General features: G+C 37.0%; 1 protein-coding gene across 1 annotated transcript in view; it reads left to right on the forward strand.

The window, feature by feature from the left end:
- Positions 1-24,327, forward strand: part of lgs (BCL9 domain-containing protein legless) — a 56,560-nt gene that overhangs the window by 20,629 nt on the left and 11,604 nt on the right. Inside the window, exons 6-13 of the mRNA XM_071598212.1 lie at positions 6,994-7,048; positions 8,549-8,736; positions 10,692-11,262; positions 15,100-15,201; positions 17,816-18,087; positions 20,771-20,965; positions 21,692-22,100; positions 22,184-23,308. Of these exons, the coding sequence (XP_071454313.1) occupies positions 6,994-7,048; positions 8,549-8,736; positions 10,692-11,262; positions 15,100-15,201; positions 17,816-18,087; positions 20,771-20,965; positions 21,692-22,100; positions 22,184-23,308 (2,917 nt within the window). The remainder of the gene's footprint in view (positions 1-6,993; positions 7,049-8,548; positions 8,737-10,691; positions 11,263-15,099; positions 15,202-17,815; positions 18,088-20,770; positions 20,966-21,691; positions 22,101-22,183; positions 23,309-24,327) is intronic.

Genomic DNA, 24,327 nt, shown 5'->3' on the forward strand with positions numbered 1-24,327 from the left:
GATTATCAAGGATATTCCCATTCATTTGATGCCAAATCAATGTAGAATCAAATTGTATTGAGTGTGAGTGGATAATGGACTCTTTTTTTGCTTGAAAAAGTTTATTTCTAGAAGGTAGTTATTTTTAGTGCATCATATTGAAATTGCCTCTCTTTGCAAGCACCGACAGTGGTATTTACAATTCATGCTTGTCTCTCTGATTGGAATACGTAAAATATTTATTTCCTGATGTTGCCTGTTTAGCAAGCTTGACTCCACTTAAAATTACTGTATTTAGTATCGTATTCTGTATTTAGTTTAGTATTGAGTGGTGGTTATGGTTGTGTGGGTTTGGAAATCAAGCTTCTTGGAGACTTTATTTAATGAGAAAAATTAATATCAAAGGACCTTATGATGAATGAGTGTGTGTTCAGAATTGAGTGACATTAGATGTTTTGATTAATGTTTTAATTTTCTCAATTTTGCAGTACACATTCAGGCCAAAGTTTAAATTGAAGTATGCATTTTCCATTTGTCCCTTATTTTATCCCTTGCTGAAGAAAATGCTCAAGGGAATGAAATGTGTCTGATGAAATGAAAGAACTTCCTGGAAATTCCCTTGCAAAGTTCATGACGGTGATGAAAAATAATCCCTCATTAAACTATTGATCTACCACATACATAGTACATGTAATTGTGTACCTAAGTATGTTTTCTATGCGGAATTCTTGGCAATTGCTGAACATAATGTGTGTCAATGAAACTAATAAAGCCTGTGTGTATGTGAATTTTAAAATACAAACATGAAATCGTAATCTATAACCAAACCCCTTCACATGGAGTATGTTCTAGATGTGCTGGAAGGGCTTGGGTGTTGTTATGGCAATATTCTAGTGGGCAATGTTTGGAAGAGGACTAAGACAGGGGTGTACATGAACATTCAACTGTGCTTTTTGAAATATATGAGGAGTAAATATTTACAAAGGCATAGGAAGAACTGGAGATGGAATGGAATTTGGTGGGGAATTTATGAAATCAGTTCAATTGCTAGGTGATCAATCCAAAGACTGCTGGAACTGTGGGTGCAGGATGTTGTGATTGGCGATGGAGTGTGGAAGGTTATATATTAGAGGAGTGGACTTAAGAAAAGCAAGGTATAAGGGGAGGGGAAGAGAATAGGGATGAAGTCGTGAAATTGATTTCCTATTTGAGAGTATGATATCAGAAATCGCAACCAAAAATATTCCTTTTAGTGTGGACATCAGTTCGCGCTTGCAGGAGGCCATACTGGGTGCAAGCCCTGGCATCAGCTAAAATAATATTAACTTCTGTGATATTAGTGGGGTTGGCAAAGGTATGAGAGATGATCTTTATCGGAAACACTGAATCAGGCTCCACATGCCAGGAAGGAAACTTGGATGGCATGCTCTTTGGGGAAAAGTTGCAAATGGAATCTAAAAAACGAGCGGCCACTTAGACAGCTGAATTTTGCTGTAATTGCATCATAAATGTATATTTCTCTTGAGCATAAAGAAAACCTAAATTACACTACTTTTGTTTTTTCTTGAAAGGGATGGATGCTTGGAAATAATATATTACTCTTTCATTTTATGACAGCACTATCATTTGAAAAAAAAAACAAAATTATGTTTGATACTTGCCTTTGAACTCTAGCATAGTTTGCATTACTCATTGTAATTGGTTTCTTACACATTTTTCATATAAATGCAAAAAGTCATTTCAATAAGCAGCAGATTGGTGATATTGAAGCTAAGGCACTTAAATGAGTAAGCAGATTGGTTCTTATGTATCTTTTCATTAAGGAAGCATGCGGTGTTTCATAAGGAAGTTGCAGTATCGGATAGTTTCTTTTTGTATACAATCATAAAGTGTGTAGTATTTTCCAATATGTTTAAAATCTGTAAATAAGAATAACCATATTCAAATTTGTTATGTTATTGCCTCTTGCATTTCATAATTTTCACAGAAGTCGACAGCTGAGCCTGGTAAAAGCACATTCACTCGTGAGAATGTTACATATGTGCCTGGTACACCAGTTATTTCTCATCTTTTTTTTCCAGACCCTTAATCAACAAATCTGTATTCATTGAAATAAGTGAAATAGTGTACTATTCCACTGACAAAATTGTTTGTTCGACAGTAAGATTGTTCTTTTTTTGGTGAATATTCAAAACTTAAGTATAAAAGTGAGGCCTTAAGTAGTATAGGTTAATGATGTAACTTATTGGGTCAATTTACAAGCCTCGCAAAGTTTATTCTGCATCTTTTGTCCAGGTTAGCTCTCAATGGTCAAGAAAAAGTGCGTTATTATTTATAGCCTGCATAAGTTGTGTATTTATGTTGCTCAGTTGTTTGTGCATTGCTATTTGATGTCCAGATGAGCATCACCTATTGTTAGGGACAAGCTCAAGACGATAGAGAAGACCAGGTTATGATTAGGCTGTTTATCAAGATAGAATGAGCCTAAGTATTTCAAAATGCGGTTGTTTAGTTGTTTTTACTCTACTAGTTCTTGATTCTGATTCTTTGCACGAGACTTTTATGCTCTATGGTTTACTCTCCTCCCTTTGTTGTCTAACTGCTATTCATATTTCAATTGTGACGGTATTGTGTGGGTTGTTTAAAAAGTCCTTCAGGGAAAAAAAGAAAAATTATTTTCGGTAGATTTTTTTTCTATTTTTCCACCATATCTCCCATTACCTTGATAAACTTATCCCAGCGTCCCTTCAACATTTTTGGTCTTCAAAAAAGTAGAATTGCCGAAGGTTCTCGAAATGGCATCTGTGTTGTCAATGGTCTCCTTGTTCAACGTGAATCTTTTCTGTGGAGCAATGTTTTTCAAGTGTGGAAATAATTAAAATTTACCGGGGGCCAAAACTGAATATAAGGATGTAATGAGTATAAGTGAGTATGGGTAGATGTTGTAATAATGTGAAATTCAATTCCAGAATTTTCTCCTTTGAAACTATGCGGGTGTGCACCCAAGCAGTCTTATAGGAAGAGAATTTTTTGAATGAGGACTTTTTTCTTGAATTCTTCGCTCAACTGGTGCAATGAAATATGTGTAATATTTTACTTTTATTGTTTGTCCTTTTTGCAAGTAATTAATGTCGGTGATTCAGTATCCATCTCAAAAAACCATGGCCATCCACTTCTTTGCCGATTTCATTGCCTTGGTTTTCTTCAGAGCAGGATCATGTTTAGAAACCCACTGTTTTTGCTATTTTTTTGTTTCTTAAAGTTGAGTATTGTATCCATGTTTAATCCACAGAAATGAATAAATGCAGAAACTCGTGATGATTGGGACGCTAAAGCTCTAAACTAGCCTCTGAATCAACCACATAATTGCATTTATTCTCTCCGGAGAGCGAAGTTGGCACTCATCTTGCCACGACTTTTTGAAACATTGTTTTCGATTTTCAATGACTTCGATTTCATTTCTACTGTTATTTTATTATTTTCTGGCTTTTCTCTTATGGATTTTCGAACAGACTGCGTGTTAACCTCTGACCTTATGAGGCCAACAAGAGTGGTGGAAAACAGCCTTGCACAAAGGACTAAATAACATGGAGGATAGCATGAACTCCATGCAGACTTATAAATTGAGATGTCAAGCAAGACAAAGAACTCATTCCCGTTCATAATAGGACAGAACAGTCACTTCTTCATTATCATCTGGAAGTGATATGAAATGAGATACTTTTGAGGGAGTGATTGATAATGAAAGATAGGGCCTGAGATAGTTGAATTTTTGGAGAATACTGAAAGGCCATGTTTCTAAACCATACAATACCAAGAATACTGACCCTCAGGGCATGTGTTTACAACTTAAATACTCTAACTGGTATCTCTGTTGTAAAACTTCAATATCATGCAATTTGTAGATATTAAGCGAAAAATTTCTGTACTCACCCATAACATGTTCTGTCATGAACTACACAGGAAGTAAAATGAATCTTATCTTTCAATCAAATTTATTATATCAATGGGTGAACTATGTGCATCTTCTTTGTATTATATTTTTTGGTAATAATTTGTTTTCTCAATAGAACTTTTCAACCTAATTGAATAGGCAACATGTCAGGATATGGGAGACAAAGTTTAGAGGCCCTGTCTTTCTAGGAATATAAGTTAACTATTGGAAATAATATTAATACAGTGGAACGTCACTTAAAGGGCACCTTGCATAGGGAATAATTCACATGACGAGCAACATCGTTGGTCCAGAAAATGATGTCCTTAACAAGTGACTTTTGGCATAACAAGTGGTAAGGGGAGGGCAATTACTGGAATTATTGAGCGCCTGCTACTTCAGTTTGTGCCTGGCACTTGTTCGACTAGCATTTTTGCATTTGCTAGTGATCATGCATTTTCCCATTCTTGTCTTCAGACTTGTTATAAGTGATTATTTGGTGCAAAGTTTAATAACATTTCATGTGTAGTTTTAAAAGTGAACCAGAAGAAAAATGCATATGGATAAATGAAAATCAATTGCAATGTGATTCTAATTACGACAAGATCATATGTGACCAGGCAAAGGAATTTTCACCAGCCTCGTTGATAAGACGCTGGGATAATCAACTGCTAAAGAAGTAGTAATTGAGGGAAGCAGTGGGTGATTAGAGAAGTTAAATGGAAGAGCCAGCATCTACAGATTGTGGAATTATGATGCATGGTGAAGCAGCAAACTCGGGCACCTTGGGAACAGAGAAGCTCATTGATTCTGAGGGTTACCGGACGCAACAGGTTTTTCATTTTGACTAGATGGGTCTCTTCTGTATCGAAATGTCGAATCAAACCCATATAACAGCAGAGGAGAATGCATTCCCTGGCCACAAGCCGAAGAAAGACTCATCTCACTCTATTATTTTGTGCCAATGCGAGCAGGGATTTGAAATTTGAACTCCTTGCTTGCCATTCAAAAAATCCATGATCCTTCTTAGGATTGTGAAGTCTAGAAGATTGGGCTAAATGTGATTGTCTTCTGCAAATTAAATTTGCATTCTGGGTTGGTTCTTTCTGCATTAGAAGGAAAGATGGTAATATATGTTCATTAACAATGTATCTATAATTTTCTTTGAATAAAATTTGTACAAATTTTTTACTATTTTTTTCAATACGGAATACATCGTTTCCCTTAATGAGTGTTTTGCATTTCAAGTAAAATTCTGGGATGTATTATGCTCACTAAGTGAGGTTCCACTGTACGCAGTTGCGTTGTAGGGAAAGAAATCTGGTAGTTAAAATGTTATTTACATTTTTATATTAATTTTTTTTGTAGATAATGATGTATTTGAGTTGGAATGCACAAAAATTAAAAGACCTGTGTGTGTGAGACACATCTGTTAGTTTTTTCAGCAGCAAGCATAGATTCATCAATATTCGAAAGAGAGACACTAATTTGACCACAATTATTATGTGGTCCCCAAAATTAGAAGGAAATGAAGAGCAGAGGATTATCTGTTGTTGTGAATATTCACTTCCTTTAAAATAAAAGCGATCATTTTCTTATATTTCAATGTCATATTGGTGTTTTGATTAGCTCATCCTTTATCCACGTAAGATATCTTGAAATAGCCAAGTATCAAAAACATAAATCCTAATAATATTGCATCTTAAGTTTTGTACAATGCTTAATACCTAATGTTATTACTAAATGGTCCTGTTCCAAATATTAATGTATACATTATTTTTTCTCTTATGGGTTTCTATTAAATGTCATTTACTTAGGAATGTTTAGTCAATATATGCCTGGCATTATAGTTTAAAAGCCTAACTTCTGTGGAATACCCTGTCAATATGTGTTCTATATTGTAAGTCTATTAGTAAAATTGAAACGTATCTCTGTTACAGGGGTCTAAATATGAGAAATTGTTTTTGAGATACATCTCTTAATAATTATTCAAAATTCATTTTTGGAAATAAAAAACCACTGAATGTAATCTGTAGATAATCTCACACAATCCCTTAATCTATTCAGATTTTTTGGAAAAAAATCAGGAATGGGAAATAATCACCCCTAATTACTAAACTCTTGGGGCTGAAAATTGATTAACGCTTGCATTGAGAGGCAAACAAGTGAAGTAATGCAATGACTTCTGCTTATATGAGAGTAACTATATCCTATTGATGGTGGCAACTGCAATCAAGCATAACGGGTGCCAAATTGAAAGAGTTTAGGTGGCACTTTCTAGGTTAGTTGACACCTTGAGTATGCAGTTCCTAGAGATAATAAACTTAATTAGCAATTATTCAATTTACCACATTTTCATGGGAGAAAGAAGGGGAAGATGTTGTATTTCTTGCTTTAATTTCATTACAGCTTAATGGTCTGAAAACTTGTATAGGAGAATCTGTGTATAATTTGCCACTCCATACAATTAGATGGACTCCAAGAATGCTTTGGCAAGGTTGTTGGGTACTCAAGGCTACTGATTGTGAACTTGCCAATCTCAATTAGTGTAATGGGTCCCCCAACTCACCCTAAGGTCACAGACTGTTGAAATTCTCTTGGTAAATGAAATATTGTTTCAGTCCTATTTTTTCCCAGTCATTCAAATATTTAATAAGGCATTAATTAAATGAGGTTTTAAATTCTTCTAATCACAGTGTCACCATTTTGGAAATGAACTCTTCAGCATGTCTCTTTACACTTATGCTTTGTGTCATGTCATTTTTAATGCCAATTTAAACATTGCCTTGATTAACTTTGGTTTTCAAGTTTGTTTTTGTTATGTAGTGTACCTGTAGCCTTGATATAATTAGCTTAATTTATACAATAAGGAGTGTGACTTCCTTTGAACTAAAGATATATCCAGAATTTTCCCCAAAAGGCAGTTTTGTTATCCTCAGGTCCTCTCTTGCCTTATTCTTAACACCTTTCAAGTAGTTTTTCATGAATTTGCTCACTCAGTTATCCTGAAGGAACTCCTTCATGAGTATTTGAGTTCCTAAATTAGTCGTAAACAATTGTTCTGTGGTGTTCCATTTCAGCGCGGCCTATGTGCTGGGCAGGATGCCTTCAATAACGTGTACTGGTATTTGGATGGTGAGTTCCAGAAACCTCCTTTACCTCCATCATCCTGCTGTAGTGATAGTGCTGAGTGGCTGCACGTGATGCTTGCTTAGCTCCCGAGCATCCTTGCCACCCTTCCCCTCCCATTCCTCTCCTCCACCCTTCCCCCCCCCCCAAACTCCTCTCCTCCATCCTACTCCCATGCGCCCACACCTCCCTCCCTTCACAGTTTGTCTCACTTACTGCCACCTTGCTCACCTCTCTCTAATTTTTCACTGTAATGTGCATGCTGTCGTTGCCTGTTTATTTGGGTGGCTCAGAAGTTCTGTTATCATGAATGCCACATTTTATATTAAATATTTTCACTTGCATGGAGGAGTCAGGGAGTTAAATTGGTTAGCTTAGCATTTGAGTATAAACGTAAAATAAAAATGCTAATATCATTATTTATTTATGATCCATGGTCTTCTGTGCCACCCACAACATCCCATCAGAGGTGTGGATTTGATTTAGTTCTTGTGGGTAATGTTTTTGTATGAAAGTTGTCCTGAAGCAATTGTTCATTTTGATTATTTTTTCAGCATTAATGTATTTCCCCTGCACTTTGATTTAACTGCTGCTTTTCTAATTTAATTTAATCTTTAGCTTATAATAATTTCTTTAACCTATTGTAAGCAATGTTTTCAAGTTTTTCAAACAGTGAAAACTCAATTCATTAATTGTTGGTGCTCTTTATTTCATTTAATTTTTACTTTTTTTTTGCTGATATCATATAGATGGATAGTACAAGACGAATTACACTGAAGGTTGGTGAACACATTTTCCATAAATCACCAGACACACATTCTGTTGTTGTAACTGGCATATTCTATCTATTAATAAAATGCAGTCTGTGCATCCAGATATTTCATTACATTTCTAAAGTAATCAGACTTACACAAGAATTTAAGTAATCAAACATTGATTTATCAGGCTTTACCATGAAAAATCTTTCATTTCTGTTACACTCATTGTTTTTGTAATATTGTAGTTTATAAAAAGCATGAGTCTTAATCATTGCATAAATTATACTATGCTACATCTCTATATTTTTCAAAGAAGACGGGGGAGATGAATATCAATGTGGGACCAACACATTTTTCTGAACAGTAATTTTTGTTGCTGTGTTGTCCATGTGTTAAAAATTATACACATCAATTATATAAGACTCTTTGAATTGGAATTTCACTGTGAAACTATTTTGTAATTTCATTGGTTCGTGTTTATGTATTATATATATGTGTGTATATATATATTTTACTGTTCAAATATCTGTACATTTTGTTTGAAGAAAGTATTTCTTAGCCATGTTATAAAATTAAACTTTTCACATATTTCTCAACTATCATTGGTGTTTCTGCGCCAAATAGCTCAATCATTAATACTCTTAGAGTCAGAAAACATTAAAATTTGACTTTTAATTTTTTATGTGTGCTTTACTATGACACTTGATTGAAATTTAATGATTAATGATGTATAATTTTGTTTGTGCAGACTTGCGACTCTACCGTGAGAATAATGTGAAAAAAGCCAGCAAGAAAGACTGGGAATGTGTTTGTGTGACTCTTCAAGACTGGGTTGGTTTTCTGAAACAGTTTCGCAAAACAAATAATCCTCAAGAGAAGGAGTTGTATACATATCTGAATCTGGAGCTCTTCCCATTAATTGAGAATCAGCTGCGTGTAAGTATTATCATTTATTTCTCTTTCTCTTGTATCGTGTGTCACATGCAGTGAGGCTTGAGTGTTTTCTAGTATTGTGCATCTTGTTGGACTTCCCTCCATTTCAAATTATATCACCATTGCAATTAGCACTTGTGTGATTGCGCCTGGGTTTACTTCTCCCATCAATTTTGTTTGCTCCCTTATTTGTAATGTTATCTAAATACATCGTGGTGTATCTGAAACACAATATGCATGGTAATACTGCAGCTGTCTCTATTTATGTCTTCATAAATTCTAGTTTAATTTCAGTATTGTAGCATTATTATTTTTGGAAATAGCTGGATGCTACTTGAGGTAATGGATGTTTCATTACATTCATCACATGAACTCATGGCTGGCAGGTGATGTACTTGTTTTAGAGGCTGCATTTCCCTTCTTCAGTACATTGGGCTAGATTAAAACAAAATTGAGTTTTTTAAAATAAAATTATTTGGTTACTATCCAAAAAAAGGGCACGGATGCATTCATGCACTGGTGAACAGAACCTTGCTAGTGCTGTTTAAAATTATTTTATTTTAAAAAATTATTCATATACAGCAGTAGTGCAAATTTACATTGGAAAAATATAACAAACATGAAAGAGGACAAAAGACAATAAAATCGTAACAATAAACAATGAGAACAAACATGGGCAGAGGAAAAATTTAATTTGTTAAAAGGTGGGATTAAGCTTGGGCGGTGAAACTGTTGCATGATAAATTATAAGGGTCGACAGTGTGAGGGAGTGATTTTAGAAGGGAGGAGAGGTGAAATAAAGGTGAGTGCTTGGTGAGAGATATCCTAGGAATAGGCAGATGGAGTAGGGAGTGGGTGCGGGTAGATCGGGTTGGTATCCTTAAGTTGAAGAGAGAGAGAGCAGTTCAGGGCCATCAATAGTCGAGTTTAGGGTGTTGTGGAGGAGTTTTAAATCAGCTTCAAGTCTGCGGTTTTGTGGACTAGAAATGAATAAAGAAGACAGAACAGCATTTGAGGACATATTGCAGAAATGTGGGACTCGGCGTTTGATTATTTTGGCGAAGAAGTGAGAGATTCAATCAAGGGATTTAAGATTAGTTGGAGATGGGGTGGACCAAATTGGGGAGCAGTATGGCACCATGGGAAGGACAATTGTTGAGAAGTGCGAATGGAGTGCTATTGGATGTTTAATTTCTGTGAAGCGGTAAAGAAGGCCTAATAGGGACATTGCTTTATTTTTACAGTCTGTGTGTGGTCGGAGTAATATAGTTTATGGCCAGTTAAAACACCAAGGTCCTTCATGGTTGTTACTCTATGCAAGGGAGTTGAGTTTTGAGTAGTTGAACATCAGGGGTTTTTTTACAGGGCAAGAGTCATGATGTAGCATTTTCCAGGGTTTAAGTTGAGCTTCCAGGTATCGCGCCATAGGGAAATTAGATGTGAGGCAAGCTGATACCACCGGCCTTATCCCGCAGGTTATCGGATGTCTCAATTACCATTGTTGGTGATGGAATGAAGAGGCTAGCTGAGTGAAGGATTAGGTGAAGAGCTGAAGTGCACTGATATTTGGATTGATGAGTGCTGATCAATGAGAGTAAAAGTTCCAATATGATGGGGGTTATATTCCACTAGGGTGCCATGTTTTGCATATTTGGTCTACTTTCACTTTCATAGTTTTCCCCCTATACATGTATCAATGAAATGCTTGCATAAATAATTTTAAGAGTTCAAGTCTGTCTGTATTTGATGAGTAATTTTTCTTTGGAAAAGAATTCCAATCTTGTTGGTGAAATAGTGAAAAAATAAAATACTGATTATGGTGTAAAGTGATTTACTCTCCCGATTGAAATGTTTTCCGTCTAGTGGCATGGGGGTTCAAACTTGCAATTTACTCTTGGAAAGGATGATGCGTCATTCAATGTGACTCTGTCTGTAAACACTTTTGCATTTGGAAACAGGAACTTGGCGAGGGTGGACGCAAGGGCCATCTCCCAAACAACGAGGACCTTGTGAAACGGGAGCGTAAAGAGTTGGAGGTGGCAGCAAGCGGCGCCATGATAAAGGAGTCGAAGGAGAAGAGGGATAAGAAGAATGGGAGTTCAGTGAGCCCGAAAGTGGAGCCGCAACCGCAGGAGTGTGAGGAACAGTTGGGTGGCGATCAGGGGGCGGGTGGTACGACCACAGCCACGGCAGCTCAGCCTGCCACACCACAACCGGTAGTGGCTGCACCCCAAGAGGTCACTCTGGAGGAGGAAGGTGCTGTTGATCCCGCGCCGGCTGAGGGCACCAATGCCCTGGCACCTTCGGCGGATGGCGAGGGCACCGAAATGGTTGGCCCAGCCACACCTGGAAGCTTGGTTGCAGCAGCAACCGGCAGCGTTGAAGCTGCAAAGGATGTGTCGAGTGCAGGCCCTGGGAGTGTTTGTGCACCATCTGTGGCGGCTGTAGACTCAGTGGTGGCAGTGCCCGCTGCCACATGTGTCAGTGTGCCCGAGGCAGATATGTGCTCTTTAGATGGAGTACGGGAAGGTGAGTTGGCACGCTTGCTTTTCTCTCAGAGCTCCCTGGTTGGATGCGCTTGCGCTCCCATAAACAAAGTGGTCATAGCCATCTACTTAATATTATCAGCGCTGAATTTTTCACTTGTTGTCCAATGCTGTAGATGGAAACTTGATGCATAAATATTTTGGACTTCTATGCTACATGTTCACTTGTGTGTTTTTTTCGATGTCATACATAGGTGTAGCATGGCGTAACTCTGCTGCGAAGCAATTTATGATTTACATTACATATTTTGCAATACTAACACTCATGGTGTATTATTATTGCTTGCAGTCCATAAAGAAATCACCTCACAGTTTTTATCAGAGCCGCACATCATTTTTCACTTTCATAAATTTCTCGATGTTTAACTGCTGTCATTTAGCATTCATTAATTTTATAGTGAGTGGAATATCTGCCGGTGAATGGAGTATTCATCAATACGTTGTATTTATCATACTTTCATCGTATTTATGAAATATTTGTCTGAGAGCACAAAATAATGCCTCCATTAATAAATGAAGTTAACTGCAGATCCAAAATTTAAGAAAAGTTTTGATGTCTACATATTGTACTGTTTAAGTAGAATTTGGGTTATAAGTGGATGTAGGTGGCTCGTCGTTTAGTACCTCTTGTGTATAGGTCAAGTGAAAGACTACATTCAACGTTGACAAGCACTGGGTATGTTATTTTGAAGTTTTCTTAAATATTCTCTAAATGAAGAAGCAAATATTTTTTCTCTATCATTAAGTGTAGAGAGATACCAAGCTGTGTTTGTCATTTGATGAGTATGAAACCTTTCCACAAAGTTAAGCCTTAATCAGTCTTATTATTTTCTGAAATGCTCTCAATCATGCCATGTGATAATAATGACAAATGGCCCAGTGGCTAAGCAGTGTGAACTACTGCTTAAATGAACATCAAGTAAACTATACTGGCATTTGATGTTCACTAAAAATTAGAAATATAAGGGGATGAAAGAAAGTTTCCAAGACAATGGCAATATTAGTATTGAGTGCTGAACAACATGGTGGCCAGATAACTTAGAAATCAGTGAAAACATGAAAACATGTGGCATTTCAAATCTCTGGGCAAATCTTTAAAATTAAAAATGGTAGAAATGAATATCCAATTTCGGAAATACAATCATCGCCATTAAAGCCAGTAATAACTTCCTACTTTTTAATTCCTTCCCCTGCAGCAATCAATTTTTCACCATTCCACAAATCCAATATCAGACCATGCATGAAGTCTCTTGGTCCTAATTTATAGATCATAATAATGGTTGTTGATCAAAATGTCAAATTTCTCTTTCCAGTTTTTCTGTTGCTAATTGCGAATAGTGGTTCATTTCACCGACATGCGTTAATCGTTGAAGTTGGTAGTTCTGGAAGGGGTGTGCGTCTATGCAAATGTTAATGCAATTGTGCCCGGAGGAAGTGAATATCTTGTCTAATTTTCTAAATTGTGTGTATTGGTTGTGGAAAACCTTGAAAGTTTGCTATGGTCAATACAATGTCCATGGATAAAAACAATTAATGCCTCTAGTTTCATCTGGAGTGTAAAATTTCTCTATTGTATAAATCTAAAAACATTGGAAGGTGTGTGCATGTATTGCTTAGCAGAGATCTCCATAGCATTCCAAAATAAGTGATGAAAATATTTATCTTGGTTAGAGCTAAATGCAGTGATACTCGAGTTATGCTCAAATCCTTTTCTTTATGATTTTACTCTTTATTGTTTCACAGCTAGAAAGAAATATTGAATGGCTCCAGGTTACATCATGACTTTTAAGAACATGTTTTATTGTGTTATATACAGTGTACTTAATTCCAGTTGAATTTTATTAGTACCGTTGGCTATTGCGGACAGTTTTTCAAGTTTAATAAATTTTGTTGAGCTAAATTTAAGTAAATCTGAAAGGGTTGCCCTGACGTGTGTCATTGTGTAAATGATAATTCTAACGAGGCAACCAAAGCTATGTAGGTCATTCAAGAAGCAACCCAGAGGAGGGTAGGTTCCTTTGAAATCTGGTACTGAAAAATGATGCTCTTGGTGAAAAGGAAATAAGGATGTATGTAGGAAATCAGAAAATGCCATTTACAGAAAATGAGAAATAGATTGGACAGACTTTGGGTAAATGAATTTGTTTTGCAAGGAATGATAGTTTGAGGTGAACCAGTCCTTCTTTTCAATCTCAATTTGTGGCATAAAAATTTAGTCCAGTGATATATTAAGAATCACTTTTTACATTTATTCTTTTTAAAATTTCCTTATCTGTTGTTCTGTGTTTTTGATGTTGCATGGTCAGTTATTGTTGTGACTGTGCAGTGTAATTGATTTTTTCTGAAAGTATGAAAAGGGTGTCTTTTTTCAGTTGTTTTCTCTTCTGTTGTGCTCCCTTGCGTTGAGGTGTAAATAGTGGATATGTCTGATTAAAAAGTTTTGGTGAGATCCTCTTGGGTTGTCATTAACAAAGGGAGCCCTCAGCTAATCAGCACTACACTAGTACTCTAATATTTTCATTTATTATTCACCAGTATAGTTCTGGGATTATATAATTTTCAAATCGGTATAATCCCTCCATTTTCTATGAAAGAAAACATCCTTTCCTTCACTCATGGGTTTTCTATAAATTAAAATTGTAGTGAATTTTATCATGATTGAAATGACTGGATTGGAAGCAAGTTTATTATTATAATTTAACTAGCTAATGGAGCATTGTATCACCCGTGAAAGTTGGCAAAAGTTATTCATCAACATCCAAAATTATATTTTTTAATTAATATTGTACTCTTTGAGGTAGGTTTTGGATGGGCACAGATTAAACATTACTGCTATTTCCTAGCTTTTTCTAACAAGACCCACCATGGCACCCCATACTCCCATTAAACTTTTTCAATTCTGCATACTTAATGTCTTCATTCCATCTGACATTTTTATCCTTCTCCGCCCCCAAACATCCTCCCCTCTACTACGGTCTGCAGCCATTCATCCCTAGTTGAAATACTCTCCATGCACAAGTATAACCCCCGTTTTGGTTTTTTTCAGCAGTTATTCCTCCTCCACCGTGCCTAGTTCTGATTTTTTGTTTTCCTTTCCATCAATTTTACCTTTTTCCTTCTCCAGACATTTCAAAAGCCTTGAAACCTACAATCATGATTCAACTTCTATGTATTTACATCTTGGAAAATCATATTGCTTCATATCCTCTGTATCAAAAGAAAAACTTACATTTTTACTTCCTGACACTGTCATCAATTCCTTTTCTCCTTGTGAAAGCTACTTTGCGTTGCTTCTTGACGGTGACCACATTGGTCTGAAACACTTCCCAGAGATGTATACTGTTCCTTCTGGTTTTGTTTTTGTCATCCTGTTAAATGTGAAATTAGTCTTACACATTCTATAGTAGCTGCTAACCTTAATTTGTCACCCTGATCCTGGTGATTCGGGTCCCAACCCTATTGCAATAGTATTCTATTATAATCAGCGATGATTGTGTATTACCTTGGCTGACTGGCTTATGAAAGTTTAATCATCTGCAGCCTAACCAATATGAATTCCTCACTGACAATCATTCTTATCTCATAGTTTTCCCATGCCACTTTTCTCATTTCCTCCTCATGCTCATTGAAAAGCATGGGACCTATTCCATTAGAAATATATGTTTATCTTGGATGAATATAAACATGCACACTCGTTGCCATGTACATGAATAAATATAAATGAAATTAAAATACTATAATGTTTGCTTTTATTTGATATTAGCTGCTCTTATATATCTTTATATAATCTTTTGAGCCTATTTCTGTTTGTCTCATGCAGGAAAGCCTGGAGAGAGTGTTTTGTCAGACACTCAAGTTCTCTGTGATTCTGTTAAGACTGGAGAAACTGTTAACAGTGCAAGTAACCATGATTTTAATAATGGTGAGTCTCTTTATTTCTGAGTTGTTCTTCTGATGAAATAACTATGAGATATCACTTATGATTCATGTGTCTCAATTATACTGAAAGTAACTTATGAAAAACTATCAGGAATATTGAGACTTAAAATGTAGCAATTGGCACATAAGTTATGTCAATATTTCTAGTTGGCCAACGCTTTACATATAAATTGGGTGAACAGCATTAATGAACATGAAAATTTTCATATTTTCAATGTTCTTGAATAAAGTTATTTTGGAAAGAGTATGGCCTGGAAAAACTTAATAACGTTTAAAATTAGCATACCCCACCCATGAGTTTTGGCAAGCAATGCATCTTCGTGATGGAATTGCACATCACCATGCTCTCTTATCTGCCTTCTCAGGTTTTTATGCTTTGGAGGTTAATGCAATAGGCATTGAATCATTTTTAATATTAATAGAATGTCATTTAAAAATAAATATCTTAGCGCCAAGATGAAAGAAAGAAGTAATAGTATGTGCTACTTATTAAACTGGGTTGTATGTAATGGTGTATTTCACTTTGGCTTTGCGGTAATTTATGCTCTGGGATGCATTCTGTATTTTTTATTGGCACTAATCACTAATATTAAGGACTTATTGTGAGGATTTTTGGAATTTCTCTTCAGTGGATGATGGTCAACTTCAGCAAAGAGTATGGTAGCAGTCAAAGAGGGCAGAGGCAGGCATATTGAGAGCAAAGCATTAACTCATAATAGTTAAGTGCAGTGAATCAGAGATTCCATCTGTCCCACTATGTTTCACTTTATTTAAAAATAATATCTGCCGTCTGTAATTAATTGTTGAACAACCCTTAAGCTTGTAACACATCCAATTTGTCAACAGGTCATAATATATGTGAGCTTAGAAAATTACTCAATTGACCATCTCAACTGTGTTAAACTGGTGCAGATTGAATGGATTATTGTTGAACCTCAGTAGGAAAAATTCAGTCTGTAGATACTAAGCTCAGGCATGTGATTTTCTTTGCTCTTAAACGGGAATAACATATATTTTACTATCTCCATCCTATTGAAGTCATTCATCCACAGGCAGGGCAGGAAAAGGTTGACCTTGTCAAATAATAAAGTGAGTCTAGCCTTACTACGCAGAGAAATGGGAGGATACCTCATCCCTTGATAGTGGAAACAAGGTTTATAATTGATTGGAAATTGACATTACATTTGCTGGTGGTGATGAGGATGAAGTGGATAGTATTGTCTGAGATGAGATGACAAATTAATTGAGCATCATGATATTTCAGTTGCATTAGTGGGCCTTAGAGAGGGGCACATAATTTGATGACATTCAAGTATTTTTGGATATGTTTTGCTTTGATTTTGTTAAAACGATCATGGATGGAAAAAATTCAATATTATCCACAATGCATCCACTCCTGTGGTATAGTGATTCCACCTGAATCTAGACTACCATCCTGAAAACCAGTAAGAGGGGAGATATTTACATATTTAGGGTATTTTATCCAAATGGGCATTGTTCGGAGCCGACACTGATAATATTTTAGCACAAGAAGAATCGTATTGACTCCAGGTTTGGGTGATGTCATTTATCATTACTTAGTACTCAGCAAGCCACCCCTAGAGTGTATGGCAGGGGGACATTACTCACGAGATTACTGTTAACCCAAAATACTTTTCCCCCTAGCGTGGTCGGACTACCTAATTTCATTCCCTTATGATTCTTGGGGAAAATTTCTTAAGTGTATGTGTTCTACATTTTATCCTCTAAATTAATTGCAATAATCTGATGGGGTATTAATGCATTTAAACGTCATCACTAAAGAGACATTCTTCCTATTTATTCAAGAGATTAAATCTATAATTTAACCTTTGCTCCATGAGTGCTTCCCAATTTAGCTCCTCTATGTTGCATGTAATATAATTCCACTATCAATCTATCTTCATGAGGATCGTATATACAAGCAGCATATTCTGAAAGAGGCCTAACCAGCAAAAGATAACATTTCTCTTTTTTCTTCTAATAAATTCTAATTTTTTGTCAGTTTGTAATCTTGTTGGAGAGGTCAATCATTACAAATGGATAGTGAACGTTCTCCATTTCATCAATAATGCTTTATTGAGGTTGTATCTTACCTGGAAAAATATTTTAAAAATTATTGGTAATGTTGTTGGAAAACTCGGAAGAAATACTGGAAATTTACTTAGTAGGCCTAAAAAATAAAGAGGTATTTTGTCAGACTCTGTGGCCACCATGCAGAAATTTTACACCATTTAAGTGTCAGTGTGGCAATTTTGTGGTGAATATTTTTCAATGTGTATAATTATGTCATATTCAATGACTTCATAAACTGAGAAATCTATATTTTAAACCAAATGCCCTTGTAATAAGAATGATCTCATGAAGTAAGTCAAAACCTTTTTATATGTAGCTAGCCCAGATGTTTTTGATTTAGTAGCTTATCCTCAAGTCACCCAGAAGTTAACTGGTTTTCAGCCTCCTTCGGGTATAGTGTTATGGGAAAGTTTTTTTCTCTCATTGAATTCTTGGTTCAATATAACCCAAGCTAACTATAAAGCCCAGTGTTTCTCACATGATGTAATTTAATTTCATTGTAGATCATTCTAATCAACCGATTGGAAATTTGGGTGTTCCTATGTCAACATCTACACCAGGAATTCCGCAAAATGATGGTGTTCAGCCTTTGCCAAGTAATGTTATCAACAAGCAGCCTGGAACAATGGAAGCGCAGTACATGCAGCAGCAGAGTCAAATATTTGTATTTTCAACAACACTTGCAAATAAAGCAGCTGAATCAGTTTTGCAGGGGCAGTTTCCATCAATTATAGCTTATCATTGTGCCCAGCCAGGGACTAAAAAATACCTTGAGGTCAGTAAATAATTTCATTCATTATTCTTTCCCATAGGAATTATTTTTACACTCTAAAATTGTTGCATTGTAATGCACATGTTGCGGATGACTCCATTAAAAGTTACTGTTGCGGCTGTCAAACACTGTATATTTATCACCTGAAATTGTGATTACATATTACTTCAATGGGTATTTGACTTAATTTATAACCTGGTCTTAGGCTGGAATCTTACCTGAGGAATAGATGTCTTGCTTTAGTATTCAAATAATATGGTTAGTAGATTCCATTTGGATGCACTTAGTGTTATATTGATGGGGAAATGGAAAGAAAGTGGTGTTCAGTCACAAAATAATTATCTATGATAGGAACAAATTATCTGAATTAAGGCATATCCTAACAAAATAAACCATTGGTAATCTGGACCCCCTCAAATCTGGAATCTGGTGATGTAGTATGGACTTCTCATACGGTATCATTAGAGGTAGCATTGCTATAAATTATATTTTTGATGTTTCTACAACTATTGGTGAAAAGTTTTATAATATTTCAACCGCAACAGGCAGCTGATGTCATTTGCATGCTCCAGTTGTATATTTTTGATTATGGATAAACTATAATTGCATGAAGCATGTTGTTAATGTTTATCTAAATGCCTCACATGTGGGTGTGACAAATAATTTTGGCATGAATGGCTGATTCTTTCCTAGCAATATTATGACTCATCATGTATGTAATTGAGGAGTATGGATTTTTCTGGCTGAAAAACCGAACAATGTTTTAGATGGCATCAAAAAAGGGTGGGGATAGAAAAAACATTATAAGCTTGAGTGACGGGGATTGAATGGTTGCAGGGGAATATGCTATAGGTTTTGTTCACAAGCCTTGTATCTTTACTGAAGAACTGGGAAAGAAGAAGGCTAAGATCAGTTCTCCATTTAGGTCTCATGCAAATGCACGGACAGATTAAAAAAAATCAATTGGAGGGCTCGGATAATTACAAGAAAGGTAACTGGGAGATGTAAGACTGGAAGAAGCTGTCAACAGGTGGCAGAATAGTCGCATAGTGCAGGAATGAATGGAACTGATGTGCGAGATTGAGCGCAAAAGCTTTCTGATGAGTGTATGTGGAGAACTTGATTGTGAGAAGTGGATGGTTAAGAGGATGCGTGGTATTCATGATAGAAGTATGTTCGGTGTGGTATGAGTGTCGATACCGAGTTTCTTGAGCCATTGAAGAAAAAATTGGCACTAATGACGGAATGTGAGTAATAGTTACTTCAGATCTATCATCCTGGGAGCATGGGCCTGTACTGGAGAGGTTGGCCAAAATACCAGTACATGCAATCCTTGTGGACTGAATCCCAAGGTTCCTTGCCTTGTCTTGGCCTTGCCCCAAGGTTTGATTGTGGGCCTCTGGTTTGGAGCTGAGTGGAAGGCATGAATCAGAAGTTAAATCATTTCTGCAAGGATTTTGCGGCATTCTTCACTGATATTCAGTCAACAACCGAATGATGTAGGAACCTTCTGAACTCCTCCGGTGTTCACTACGGGTGTGTAGCAGGTAGGGTTCTCGAGCAATGTTGGGCTTTTTTAAATTGAAGGGTAGGACAGGATGCAGGCCAAACTAAAGTCATATTTGCCAAGTAAATTAGATTTAAGTTTGAGGGTCTGTGCTAGAAATGCATACAATGAGTCACTTATTATGTATTAGATAGCATTGGATAGCAAATTTTAAAAGGGATGCAAAAACATTAAGCAAACTGTTACCCATTAAATATTCAAGCAAACATCTGTATTAGTAGTTAAATGTCATAGTTTAAAAAATAAAGTTGTTTAATATCATCAAGTAATTCAAAGCACTGGCGTGAGTATAATCATTGGAACTGAAAGATGGTTATCCACAGATATCGTGGGTATTAAAATTTTCCCAAAATCCTTTTCCATTTACAGGAATGAGAGAGTAAATAGGATTGGGGGCAGTGTCTTTATTGCAGTTAAGAACTCTGGCGTTAGCAGGGCTGAGGTAATTCTGGATAAAAGTTGAGACAGCATTTGGTGTTCAATTAAAAGTCCTGAATCCAAAAGAAACAATGATGAACATTTTACTGGCCTCAGATACAAAGATCAAATCACTTTAGTTTCCATGGTATTTGTATAGTAGGATGGCTGTCGAGCCCAATTCTTTCCTCATGCATTAATTGGTGGGAGCGGAATACCTACAAACCATAGCAGAAGGATGTGTGCATTTATGCTGTATGCTTGTTCTTGTTTAGTCAGTATTATATTTGTGTGGGATTCTGTTCCCGCCCCGAGTGTTAAGTCACCACAAACCCTGTGTGTGCACACGTGAATCTTTGACTTTCAAGCATAATTGTGGATCATATCACATTCATGCTGAGTGTGTGCTAATATTTAATTAAATATTACATTTATTCGCCAATTGTATCTCATTTATTTCTGAGCTCTTTTCATTTTAAAAGTGATGACTAGTTTGTTTTTTTTATAATTTTTTATTTGACTTATTCTATTTTATCGCTATGGCTGATGGCTTTTCATGACTGGTTTTGCAAGAATGCTGATTGATTATGACTCCATGTCATTTTTGTTTCATGAAAAACCTGATTAGGCTACTTTAGATTATTCTTGTTGTTTTGATTTTGTAAAGGAATGTTATATAACAATTGATGGTTTTTATTTCAGAAGCACCCACTGAAAATGAATCAGTTCATTCGCCAGAATCCTGCGCAATGGCTGAACAACCTTGCACAAATGAAACAGAAAGGTGGACCTGGAAATATTAAAAATTTAAATTCTCTTAATACGCCTACTACCGGGTATTCAGGAGGAACAGGGCCAATGATTGGAGAAATGAGTACAGGACCTACATGGAGCCAGGTAGAATTTTAGATGAAAAAATTAACCTTAACACTCTACTTAATAGTGATGGAAGGTCATTTTGGTCACCCAAACAAATGCTGCTTCAGAAATGAAATATATTTATCTTAACTTCTATTCTTTTTCGGCTTAAAGAATTTCAGGAGTTATGTACTCTTTGAAATGTGCTTGGAAGCGCTTAATTTTCAAAATAAGAATGCCACACTCTTCACTTAAGTCATAACTGTTTCATATTTTTGAGTTTGAATTTTATGATGGTGGCATATAGGCAAGTTTGTTAATGATTGATGTAGTGATGTGGGGAGATTGGGAAAGAACTTTCCAATAATTGAAGAAATAAAACTGAAAGTTTATCAATGAAAAATCAGTTCACCAAACAAATATATTACAGAACCAGAGTGCCTGGAGACACTATCAAAATAGTTTTAATTGAATAAAAATCTTGAGTCATGCATTAAAACATTTGACCTTTTGTTCATTGTTTAAATTTTGTTCAGTGTCTGATTATGAATACAATGGTAAAATTGAAATTCCAGGGAAGAACTTCTATTTTTCCTGTAAACATTCAATTTATTGCTAAAACTATTTGTGTTTGCTGTAAAAATGTTCTAAGTAATTGCTAGAATTTCTTTATTGTCATGTGCATTGCAATGCAACTCATATAATTTCTTATGTAGTATATCTCTTGTGCCGGCCTATATCTTACTATAGCTCTTTTTTTTGTAGAGCAACAGCCCCATAACATCGATGGCCAACATCAACACTGTCGGCCCTGGAGGGAACACTATGATGCAGACATGTGCCAATAATGTACTGACCGGTTGCTCAGTTGGTAGTCCAATGTCTCAAGCAAATGCCAGTAGTAATAATACGGTTGTTTCTTCAGCACGGCCAATGAAAAGTAGTGACCTCGGGAGTCCATTACTGCAAACCACTTCGAACATGGGTAGTGGTTCACCCACGAGCACAGTGCCTAATCCTGCCAGTAATTCAATGATTCCTTCGGGTCAGATTAGCCCAAGTTTACCGCCTGTCAGTAATGCTTTGATTCAGGGCCCCGCAGATTGCTCTCCTCTGATGAATTCTGTGAGCTCTTCAAATCCAATGATGGGACATCCACAGCCTTCTTTAACAGGTATCTATTACACATAAATTAGAGTTGCAGCTTTTAATTGGCACCTTTCTTTTTTTCATGTTGAATGTTAACATATTGTTTAGGAGTCAAGGTGCCCGATGAAAACCTCACACCCCAGCAAAGGCAGCACCGGGAGGAACAACTTGCTACGCTGAGGAAAATGCAGCAGATGTTATTTCCAGAGCATCAGCTTGCCAACCCAGATGGTCTAGCCCCTGGATCTAATCCATGCAACCAGCAGGGCCCCATGGGCTCAAGCGGTCCACAAACAATGATGTCAGGTCCTCAGGGGATGATACCTGGCCAGCAAACTATGATGGTTGGGCAGGGGTCTCATGGCCTCAGGACAAGCCCTTTGGGAGATGGTTCCGCAGTGGGGTCACAAAAGAATATGATAATGGGCCAGGGTGTGATGCCAGTGGGGATGGGAAGTGGCTCCAATCAAGGTTCTCCAGTGGGTCCTGCTGCACAGGCAGAGTGGCAAAAGCTTCAGCAGCAATTTTATGAAGACAGGAAAAAGAAAGTGCCAAGTGGTTCCGGGAATGTGCCCCTCGGATGTGGAAGTCCAGTGATAGGAGGCTCTCCAATGGGCCCAGGAGGCACAATGTGTGTCTCAGGGCCTCTAAGCGGGCCCAGCTCTACCGGAGCACCCACTCCCTCCAGTAATGTGATTGCACCTGGCTCCGTGGGGCAAAGTGGTGTACCCTTAGGGCCTGGAGGCCCAGTGGGGACCCCGGGCGGCTCCATTGGTGTAGGCCCTTTAGGTCCTCGGGGTATGGCCCCCGTTAGAATGCATGGCCCTCCTCCACCTTATCATCAGACTACACGATCTGCCAGTGTGCCTACTGCAATGCCCAGTCCAACTCCCAATTCCCCCAACAACCCCACGTCCAATCTTTCCCTGCCCTCCCCAAGGGCCTCCTCAGGCCTCCATTCTCCTGCCGAGCCCTCTCGTCATTTTCAAATGGTAGGGAATCCCCGGTTGCCTGGTCCCAGTCCAACAAGTTTGCACAATACCCCACTTGGCTCCCCAAATGCTGGGAGGCCGTTGAATCCTAGTAATCCCAGCACTCCTCTCTCAGCTCATCCTTCACCAAGTACCTGCCGCAAAGACAATGGTCCAAATGGTACAGGAGATTTTCCACCTTCAACTCAGCCATCAGGAGCACAGTCTGTTGCATCTTCTGCTTCATGTCCTCAGCCTCAAGGTAAGGAAATTATTTCAAACTATGTACATAACTGATGGAGCCCAGAAATGGTCATTTCTGTTTCAAGGTTTAGATTAAATGACCAAAAGGGTGGGCATTTACTACGCATATCTTAAGGTTAGTTGATGACTTAAAGAAAGCTTGCAAGAATTGCAAAAATATGTGTAACAAGATCAAAGTTAGGTACGTTTAAAAAAATCTCTGTAGTTGCTAGCCATGGTCGGGCAATAATCCGATTCCATTCATTTTTCAATTTTAGTGTGCATCCCCTCCCCATCTTATTTTGATAAGAGCATAAGTTTCTGAGTTAAAATAATTTTTTTGGGGTAGGGCCGCTAAAAGTAAACCTTTTCAACCAGAATACAATTCTTGGCCAAACTTATTGGTTATATTAGAGTTAAAACTTGTGTAATAGCTCTAATTGGCCATTTAGACTATCATTTATGAATACTGGCACGAGGTAGAGAAACACCTAAATTTCATGTAGCACCTCGTAGTGCGATCCAAGTTAACTTTTTCATAAACTCACCACTGACTCCGCGCTGGGGTGGCATATGGTCTTGGGCTATGTGGGTTGTTCAATAAGTCCTTTGGAAAACAAAGAAAAACAAATTGTTTTGGATTGATTTTGTTTGCAACATATTCTCCATTTATCTGAGTATATTTCTCCAACTTTTTGAAGCTATCCAAAAAGTAAGATTTCAGAAGGGCATCATGAGTTGGCGATGACCTTCTGTTTCAATGTGAATTGTTTTCTGCCATGGCATTTTTTTTAAGTTTGAAAATAAATTAAGTCCCTGGGGGCCAAACCTAGTGAATATGGGTGGATGTTGTAATTATTCCACCTTTAATTCCATAATTTTTGCCAGTGAAACCCATGCTTTGTCTTAATGGGAGAGAATTTTTTCTTTGTCAATTGAGGATGGTTTTTTCTTGATTTCTTAGTCCAACCAGTGCGATAATGGCGGGTGATAATATCGATTTATCGTTTGTCATTTTTGCAATCGGTCAATGTAGAT

The sequence above is a fragment of the Hetaerina americana genome, unplaced genomic scaffold (genome assembly GCF_022747635.1).
Source record: "Hetaerina americana unplaced genomic scaffold, ioHetAmer1.1.p SCAF_90, whole genome shotgun sequence".
NCBI lineage: Eukaryota > Metazoa > Arthropoda > Insecta > Odonata > Calopterygidae > Hetaerina > Hetaerina americana.